This window comes from Bufo bufo, chromosome 1 (genome assembly GCF_905171765.1).
Source record: "Bufo bufo chromosome 1, aBufBuf1.1, whole genome shotgun sequence".
Classification (NCBI taxonomy): domain Eukaryota; kingdom Metazoa; phylum Chordata; class Amphibia; order Anura; family Bufonidae; genus Bufo; species Bufo bufo.
Genome location: NC_053389.1, coordinates 551,661,385 through 551,671,998, shown reverse-complemented (window position 1 = coordinate 551,671,998; position 10,614 = coordinate 551,661,385). Strand labels below are relative to the sequence as shown.

The window sequence follows — 10,614 nt, the reverse complement described above, 5'->3', positions numbered from 1 at the left end:
TTTCCCCCCAGTGGTTAAACAGTTATTAAAAGCCTTTTCCACTAAGGGCCTTGTATCTTTGTTATATAGGCATATTATAGATATCTCCTCCTCTTCTACTACCATTAAGGCAAGGGTCCAATGGGAGAGGGATCTTGGTGCATTGTCCCAGGAACAATGGACAGATATTCTGGCCCTCACTCCCTCTCTGACGGTTAGTGAATCCCAGCGACTATCACAACTGTATCTTATACATCGAGTATATAGAACCCCACAATTTCTTTTTAGAATTGGAGTGCGTTCAGATTCAAAACTGTCCCAAATGTGGGGAAGGGGATGCGACATTGCTCCATATGATTTGGAATTGTGTACGATTGCGATCCTACTGGGAGGATGTCAGACATATTATAACAATGGCAACTCAAATACGTCTATCTGATGACCCTAGGGTTTGTATACTGGGGATACTGGACTCTCCGGGACTGGGAGACAGGAACTCCCTATGTATTCATAGAATTCTGTTCCAGGCTAGGGTACTAATAGCGTAACACTGGATACGAGAGGCCCCGCCCACAAAACAAGAGTTCATTAATAGGATGAATATAATTTTGAGATTAGAAAAGGGAGTATACGCTGAACGAAAATGTCCAAATAAGTTTCTATTTTTATGGCAGGGGTGGGTTGAGTCAGCACAGCTAGCGTCCCAGGCATTAGTTCAAGACTGTATACAGGGACAAATGTCTTCCTTACCCTCCCTCTCCAGGGGAAACTAATAGTTACCGTATAATGTTCAAAAGGCTGGCCTATTGTAGATAGACGGAACTGTTTTGGCGTCCAATTGTACAACTACTCTTAAACATACAGATACAGATGTCTCTCTGCTCAAGTTGGGTTAGGGTGGGGGGGAAGGGTGTTACTGTGTTATTTTTTTTACAAGATACAACGTTCAATTATTTAAATGCTGTAATATTCATATGGATCTTGATTTACCATAAATTGTCATGGGTGTCTGCGTACACCAATGTTTTTGTAAGTTGATATACTTATGTCCGACTATACAAAAAACTACGGACTCCGTGATGATATTCATGTGATACTGTTTATTTCAATAAAAAATAAACTGATTTAAAAAAAAAAAAAATCATAAAAGAGAAAATAGCTCCTCCTATGTCCTGGCAAGGAAAACCGGCAATGCACCATTTTACGGAACACTTGGTACCGGATCCAGCATTAATACATCTCTATAGAAATTAATGCTGTCCCCAGCAAGTGCGGTAGTGTTCTGGAATTTTGTCCGGTCAAATACCGTACAAGGGACGGAACGGAAGACATCCTGATGCATACTGAACGGATTGCTTTCCATTCAGAATGCATTTGGACAAAACTGATGCGTTTTTTCCGGTATTGAAACCCTTTACTGGATTTCAATACCGGAAAAGAATAACGCTAGTATGAAAGTACCCTAAGCCAGATGGTTCCCCATGATAATCCTGCCTTTTTTCTGTGCTCTGCCATCTAGGGTGCAGTGTTTCAGTGAAGGAGATGATGAAGGTGTCTTTAGTCATGTGTTCCTCCACTCAAGCATTGTATGGGCGAGAACAAATGTGAGATTACAGTAGGATTACTGGGTTTAGGAGGGTGAGGGCGCTTGGATTGAGGTCTTCAATTATTGTGAAACTGGCCCAGATTTCTGTTAAGCGCACGACTGCGATTCAAAAAATTAGGTGCATCTCTGGCAGCACAGTGGATATCAAGACCAGCGCAGCAAGATAAACTGGCCCATGTATTTTCTAGCGGTATTCCTGTCACATGTGAAGGTTCAAAAAAGTGGCCAACCACTGTAATGATAGCTGTTTCAGTTATTTACCATAGACAATAATGGAGCTTCCTAGGGATGTGTGTAATCATCTCTGATCTGCTCCCTTTCCAGGCTCAATGGCAAAATTGGTGACTTGGGAACTCAAATAACTTAATATGTAAGGGTCTTAGCGTTATCACCCTGGTCAGTGATAATCCAGGGGTACGTTTATCTAAACTGTTGTAAAGGAAGGCTGACTTAGTTCTCCATAGGAACCAATCAGATTCCACGTTACAATTTTCGGAGCTCCTTTGGAAAATGAAAAAAAAAAAAAAATAATTCTATATATATATATATATATATATATTATATATATATATATATATATATATATATATATATATATATATATATATATATATATATATATATATACACACACACACACAGCTCAAAAAAATAAAGGGAACACTTAAACAACACAATGTAACTCCAAGTCGATCACACTTCTGTGAAATCAAACTGTCCACTTAGGAAGCAACGCTGAGTGACAATCAATTTCACATGCTGTTGTGCAAATGGGATAGACAACAGGTGGAAATTATAGGCAATTAGCAAGAACCCCCCAATAAAGGAGTGGTTCTGCAGGTGGTGACCACAGACCACTTCTCAGTTCCTATGCTTCCTGGCTGATGTTTTGGTCACTTTTGAATGCTGGCGGTTGCTTTCACTCTTGTGGTAGCATTGAGACGGAGTCTACAACCCACACAAGTGGCTCAGGTTGATGCAGCTTATCCAGGATGGCACATCAATGCGAGCTGTGGCAAAAAGGTTTGCTGTGTCTGTCAGCGTAGAGTCCAGAGCATGGAGGCGCTACAGGAGACAGGCAGTACATCAGGACCGTGGAGGAGGCCCGTAGGAGGGCATCAAACCCTGCAGCAGGACCGCTACCTCGCCTTTGTGCAAGGTGGATCAGGAAGGAGCACTGCCAGAGGCCTGCAAATGACCTCCAGCAGGCCACAAATGTGCATGTGTCTGCTCAACGGTCAGAAACAGCCCAACACCGTGCAGGACGTTTGGCATTTGCCAGAGAACACCAAGATTGGCAAATTCGCCACTGGCGCCCTGTGCTCTTCACAGATGAAGCAGGTTCACACTGAGCACATGTGACAGACGTGACAGAGTCTTGAGACGCCGTGGAGAACGTTCTGCTGCCTGCAACATCCTCCTGCATGACTGGTTTGGCATTGGGTCAGTAACTGGTGTGGGGTGGCCATTTCTTTGGTCGAGCCCCTGCACAGCCCTCCATGTGCTCGCCAGAGGTAGCCTGATGCCAATAGGTACAGAGAGGAGATCCTCAGACCCTTGTGAGACCATATGCTAATGCGGTTGGCCCTGGGTTCCTCCTTAATGCAAGACAATGCTAGACCTCATGTGGCTGGAGTGTGTCAGCTGTTCCTGCAAGAAGAAGCATTGATGCTATGGACTGGCTCGCCCGTTCCCCCAGACCTGTATCCAATTGAGCACATATGGGACATCATGTCTCGCTCTATCCACCAAGTCACGTTGCTCCACAGACTGTCCAGGAGTTGACAGATGCTTTAGTCCAGGTCTGGGAGGAGATCCCTCAGGAGACCGTTCCGCCACCTCATCAGGAGCATGCACAGGCGTTGTAGGGAGGTCATACAGGCAGTGGAGGCACACACACTACTGAGCCTCATTTTGACTTGTTTTAAGGACATTACATCAAAGTTGGTTCAACCTGTAGTGTGTTTTTCCACTTTAATTTTGAGTGTGACTCCAAATCCAGACCTCCATGGGTTGAAAAATTGATTTCCATTTTTTTTATTTTTGTGCGATTTTGTTGTCAGCACATTCAACTATGTAAAGAACAAAGTATTTCAGAAGAATATTTAATTAATTCAGATCTAGGATGTTATTTTTATGTTCCCTTTATTTTTTTGAGCAGTATATATAAAAGAAATCTTATGGTTGCTAGGGGCAACTATGCCACTTTCCCTTTGCATTTTTTTTTTATCTTTAATTTTTTCAATACTTAAAAAACAGAATATGCAAACTGAATAATAAGACTGCTATCGACATCCTTCAACATAGGATGCTAGAACATATAGCCATAGAACAAAGGTCTCAAAAACTATATCTGAAAGTACAAAAATGTCCTGAGGAGACATAGCATGGTTCCCCAAGGAAACAACAAAGAGCTCAAAAGAGATCATAAAACATTTGTCCACAATATGGAAATGTAAAAAATGGGGGTGGGGGACGATGGAGAGAATACAGTGGTGAGAGGGGAGACGGGATTAGGGATGTTAAGGGAGGTAGAAAGATTCCTGAAAAAAAACCATCCAGTTGTGCCAAGACTTGAGAAGTACCCTTGAGTGAAGCAGTAAGGTCCTCCATTGTCATGATCTCCTGTCTGCTGAACCATAGCCAGATAGGTGGAGTCTGTCTCTACAGAGATGGAATGCAAGCTCTCTGAGTTAGGGCTCATGCACAAGAACGTGTGCAGCCCGTGCAAACAGGCACAGTGAATAGGTCCGCAATCCACAAGATATGGTAGTGGTGCAGAGCGGAGGCACGGAACAGAAGCCCACGTAATGTTGTGGATCGCAGACCCATTCAAGTGAATGTGTCCACATCCGCAAATGGCTGGCACACAGGTGGTGCCTGTGCATTGTGGGCGCTACTTGCGGTCCACAGCACGGACCACACATGTTAATGTCCATGAGCCCATAACTAGAATTCTTACTACAGACTGCTGATCTGTAGACAAAGGAATCTCACTGAGATGTAATAGAAAGAAAGCAGGTGTTTTGAGTACCACATAAGTAGTAAACCTAGATGTAATGTGCCACACCCCAGACCAAAAGTGAGCTAGCATAGGACATTACCAGAAATATGCAAGATAGTTCCCTGGACCCTACCACATCTCCAGCATAATGGTGAGAAAGCTGGGATGAGAGAATGTAATCTGGACATTACCACCTATAGAGGACCTTAAACCTGCTTCCTGCATTCTACTTGCAATTGAAGATTTGCATGTCAAGGTTATAGATGCGATTTTTGTCTAATGAAAAGGTAACTTTAGGTCTCGTTACAATTAAGTAAATAGAGGGGAAATAAGTTTCCGATTGGGGAGATTAAAGAGACTACAGGTGAGGGATAGTGCGCCACGCAAGGTACCAGACTGGTTACACATACAATCGAAAGACATTTTCTCTCTGGAATATCTGATGCTTGAGGGAAGTGATTTTGAAAAGTGTCCGAGTTCATATATCTGCCGTACAGTGAGGGTTTGAGGTTCCGAAATGGCCACTAAAAATGGAGGAGAGCACCAATTCCCCCCCAGAAAAAAAACAATGTGCTCTAAATTTATTAACCTCTCTCCAGCGTTAGAAATGCCCATTCTGCACCTGCAGGGAACAAAAGATTCCACAATATTGGGAACATCAAAAACGGGGAAGGAAAGATGTCAGATCTCTAAAAAACAAATGCCGCTATTTTAAACGTCAGGACTATGGTTGGGTGGATGGCACACTGCTAAAGGTATCTAACATTTTAAAAATCGCAACCCTGCGAAACCACATGCAGTTGAGTTTAATGTTATGGAGGAGGGGCAGGTGGGCTTCTATCGTAGAGATCTGATGAGAGTGTCAGATTAATATTTAGGCAAATCCAAGTCCACTTAATGGAAAACTCTTCACCAAACCCTTTGCACAGTTTGACAAATCTACCCATCGTTCATTACTCTATTCCATAACAGCAGAACACAGAAACAAGTTTATATTCACTCAATTTATTAATAAAATGACTTTAGAGAATATATAGAAACATAGAAGCACAAGTTAAATCTGTTTCCAATGGCTTTACAGTTTCATATAGACTTAATAGTGCCCTTATTTCACTTGGGAAAAATAGGTTACCCTTACAACATTATAAAACATAAAAGTCCAACATTTCAACATAATAAAAATAAAGCACGTTTTCTACAGTTAAAAAAAAAAATTGTTTCAAAAGGGACTGAAGCTCTTTAAAGGGGTATCCTGCCATATATATTGACCTATCATCAGGATAGGTCATCAATATCTGATCAGCAGGGGACGTCATATTCTATATATATAGCAGGACAACCCCTTTAAGTCTCTCAGCAATTTTGCTTTGTTAATCTAGCAACATCTAAAAGTTACATACACAGGCCCTTTCAGGTCTCATTCTAGAGAGCTGCTACCCTGAATACTCACCCTCACACTCGTGTTCAGATGTGAACCTTTTTGTCCCCCCCCAAAAAACTATACAGGTAAAATGACCTTCTGAACATGACGTGAAAAGGGCCTTAAGTAGAGGTGACCTGCCTTTTAGAAGAACAAGGAATTCTAGAAAAGTTTCTTCAGAAAACCTAAAACCGTGGATTCCCTGATGGGAAAATCAGGATAGAAAAATCTTACAAGAATGATATAAAGGAGGCCTACAGGAATAGCCTTGTACTGTACATTGTTAAGCATCTTACTGTGTTCCAATTATTCATACTCTTAAAAGAAACTTTTATAGACATTGCTGGGATGATATTTCACATTTTCCCAGGTTCGCTACAGAAACCAATTAGAAACTGTTATTCTAGTGCGACTGAGAAAACATAAAATATTAGGCAGGAAATCTCTGCGGAAGTCACTTTACCAACTTGTATACAGCATTTCCAATGGTATTTTATCACTTCACTGAAATAGCAAGGAGAATACTGTGATGGCAGAACCATACCAGCTCCAATCTTTATCCACTTAGTGGACATGTCGAATTCAGTGATGTCTCATTTTATCATTTCATTGGAAAAAAAATTGTCTGCTTTGGCACACAAAACAATGGTTTAAAGGTAATGACACTACATTTTTTCCTGACATTTTGGGCTTTTAAAAAAAATGCCATGAAATGTATGTTTTTTTTTATAAGCTTTTTTTTTGTAGCACATTTTTCTGACTCCCCCCCCCCCCCCCCTATCGAAGTCTAGGGGAAAAAACGCCTAAAAAACTCCTTACCCACGTAATGCTGCGATTCCAAGGGAGCAAGGAAACAGTTTTAAAATGCCACAAAAAAAAAGTTTTTATAGGACATTGTATGATTTTCTATTCTCCAAAACATCTAGCTACTGTGTTTTGTTTTTTTGCTTCCAAAATATGTTAAAAAAAAAAAAAAAAAAAAAAAAAAAAAAAGAGCGCAGTGTGAAATCACCCTAAACAATATCTCTTTCAGTCATGGCGAAAGGCTTGCGAGGTTGCAGAAGCGGCTCAGCGCAGCCACACAGTATTCAGCTGTGTCTGCTTTTTGATACTGGTGTCCACTTTTAGCACTTCTCTGATCGCCATTGTCGCATATGTAGATGGCGGCAGGGAGAATTCCATCTTCAATGCTCTATATTTTCCTTCTGTGGAATAACAAGCAGACGAGAGGTTTTAGTCATATAAGGTTTTTACTGCACTCTAAAGCTGTGTTACCACGGTACCATCCTTGAAAATATCAAAATATCCTATACACCCCTGAGAAATCAGCTCGCACTCTTGCTTCACCACTCCAGCATTCCCAGTCGGCGTTTGTTTATTTTGCTGCAGCGATGATGTGTCCATCTACCCATGTGAGTCCCTCAGCGTCTTGAACCATAAACCTTTGCAGCAAATTGCTAGAATATGCCACCAATGTCTGATAGGTGTAGGTCCCAGTGTGGCCACCGCTCCATTCACTTCTATGGGGCTGATGGAAATAGACGAGCCAGCGCTCGGCTGTTTTCGTCAGTCCCATAGAAATGAATGGAGGGTGGCTGAACATGCACAATCCGCTCTCCTTAACTTTGCAGGCTCCGTTCTAGAGATACACCCCCAATGTAGGCCTGCAGCAAACGATTATTTTTAGCAAATCAAGTATTCTACAGATTATTTTTACGATTAATACAGTACTCTAATAAGAAAAAATGAATTAATAAACTGTTTTCCTTTATAAAAACTCAGACTGCCTGCCATCAGTCCCCAACAACCTTCGTTCCCCCCTGTGCGATCAGCTACACTATCCATTATCTCCCTTACCCCAGGTGCCATCAGCTCTCCCTTACCCCAGGTGCCATCAGCTCCCCCCCCTCGTCTCATAGTCTCTGCTCCCCCTTGTGTCCTCCTGCCCGACACCTGGAGTGCACAACGTCATTGGTTGCTATGACGCTGTGCACTCCGGGCACCCAGCCATAGTCACGCCCCTACCCTCTCGGTGTGACCAACTTACGGTTCCAGCAGGGGCGCCGCCAACACCATCATTCCACGCTGCTCTGGGGGACCATGGACGTGCTGTGGAGTGTCCGGAGGACCCCTGCTGAAAAGGTGAGTATTCCAAGTGCATTGCAGGCCAGCAGGAGACCACGGAGCGGGAGTAATAGCAGGCGCTTCACTCCCGCTCTGTGGTCACGTGACACAAACGAATCCTCGATGCAAAAATCTTGCATTAAGGATTTTTTTGTGTCGAATCACTCGATTTAATTGAGTACTCGTTTCAGCCCTACCCCAATGTATCAGATGGACCAGTCCTTTTTAGGTCAAGTATTGGCAGAAGTAAACTGCCCCACTGAGTTTACTGACCAATGCATATCTTTTAGACTATAGATTATTTTTGAGGAAGGGTCATTTTTGTATGAAGCATCTGGCATAAAAGTAGGCAGACATACTAACATGTTTGATATGCTTTCTATGCCTAAGCCTTGATATGATATGAATAAAACCTATGAATCGATTATGAATATTGGAGAGTGCCTCTAAATTCCTCTACTGGAGAAACTTGCAGCTCAACAGACAGCAGTTTAAATATTTCACATAGTAGGCTTAAAATGAAATTTGCAATGGAATCATTATAGGTGCCAAACACTCTTTGTTGTTTTTCATGCATATGTAAATGAAAGAAAAAAAATATATAAAAAAACCCCAGGGAGGATTTATGTGGAAACTGCAGCAATATATTTTATTATCATTAGATTACAGAAAAGTACAGATTTGTCCTTCCCTAACTTTTCTCTTGGCTTCAGATATCCGGAGATGAATGGCATAAGATGAGCAGGTTTTTGGGGGAGAGAGAACACTTTTGACTTAGGCCTCATGCACACAACCGTTTTTCGGGTCCGCATCCAAGCCGCAGTTTTTGCGGCTCGGGTGTGGACCCATTCACTTCAATGGGGCCGCAAAAGATGCGGACAGCACTCCGTGCGCTGTCCGCATCCGTTGCTCCGTTCCGAGGCCCCGCAAAAAAAAATATAGCCTGTCCTATTCTTTTCCGTTTTGCGGACAAGAATAGGCATTTCTACAATGGGCCGCCCGTTCCGCAAACTGCAAAAAACAGAACGGTCGTGTGCATGAGGACTTACTCTGTGGAGTGTTGTAAGGCTGCGTTCACACTTCAGTTATTTCCATCAGTGATTATGAGCCAAAACCCATAGTAAAGCCTACACAGAGATAAGGTATAATGGAAAGACCTGCACTTGTTCTGTGTTTTTGACCCACACTTGGCTTTGGCTCACAATAACAATTTATTTTCTTTTTTTCAGAAATGGCCCTCTCTGGATATCTTGAGTGAAGAGGAAATGACGGACATTACAAATGGGGAAGGACCTGTCACCTCTCCTGGCATGTCAGTTTTAGTAACTGCTTGAATTCCCCATGTAACCATTCTGGAGCATCATGTGGTATCACAGCAACATTAGGTCATCGCTAGTCCGAAATGGGTAGACCTGCAGCCAGGGTCACATATTGTGGATCTTACTGATGTACAAAAAAAAAAAAAAAATAAGATTTTTTTTTTCATTGAAGACATTTATTCACAAACTTAGTCATTTCATGTGGAATACAATTATTTACTAAAACAAAAACGTCAGTGGAGTGGTGACAGGTCCTCTAACTTCGGAAGAAAGATTCAGATTATAGATTTAGGCAGCAGAGTGGAAATCAAAGTAAATGAACTACCTACAGGGACCGATGTGATGACACCTATCCACTTCGATAAAGACTTTATTATTCACAGACAAGTAGAAAAAGAACAGTTTAAAATGTGCATACCTGTGTTAAAGACCGGCAACGGTTTTCCTTCCAGCTTCTCTATATCACTCCGAACTAGAGGAACCTTAGGATCGTCATACGCAACTACTTCCCTGCACAAACAGAATGGAGTCTATAGAAACATTTCAGCCAGGGTAGAAATAGCACAGCCTATGTCAAATAGGAGTCTGTCACCTCGTTTTCACGTATTAAAACTACTGGCCGGGTTCTGCTGTACACCTAAACATCATGCTAAATATACCTTTTATTAGCATTTGTGTTGGTTGCTTGCAGTAGAAGACAATCTTTATTCCTTATGCAAATTAGCTCCTACGTGCCCGGGGGGCGTTATTCATTGTGCATGTGCCCAAGTCCTAACCGGTCACAGCTCCTCCCCCTCCCTGTGATGTCACTCTTCGACCTCTGTGAAATGTTGTCTGGTGCATTTCAAACGTCACTGTGGACATTGGCTACACAGCTCCTCCTCTTCTTCCAACAAGACTGTGGTGCCCTGCCTAACAGTGCATGCACATTATAGGCTGTGAAAAAGCAAAGCTTATAAGCTCTGCCTCTGATGCCAGCAGATGTAAGGCAGCTATCCTGTAAGTCCATGCTCGACCCCTTAAATAAGCCTTGAGACATGATTCGGATATTAAATAAGCCAGCACCTCATCTGCAGACAGCTGTTTCAGGGTGACTGCCCTTCATCAGTGCAGAGCAGACAGTACTAGCTTAACTGGGCGAGAGGCCTAGGTCAGGATTTGG

At 42.4% G+C, this 10,614-nt stretch overlaps 1 protein-coding gene across 1 annotated transcript in view; it reads right to left on the bottom strand.

Annotated features, from left to right (window-relative positions):
- Positions 1–6,784: 6,784 nt before the first annotated feature.
- Positions 6,785–10,614, bottom strand: part of PUS7 (pseudouridine synthase 7) — a 69,179-nt gene continuing 65,349 nt past the window's right edge. The window contains exons 15-16 of the mRNA XM_040412626.1: positions 9,871–9,962; positions 6,785–7,214 (exon numbers count right to left, since the gene is read on the bottom strand). Of these exons, the coding sequence (XP_040268560.1) occupies positions 7,078–7,214; positions 9,871–9,962 (229 nt within the window). The 3' untranslated portion in view covers positions 6,785–7,077. The remainder of the gene's footprint in view (positions 7,215–9,870; positions 9,963–10,614) is intronic.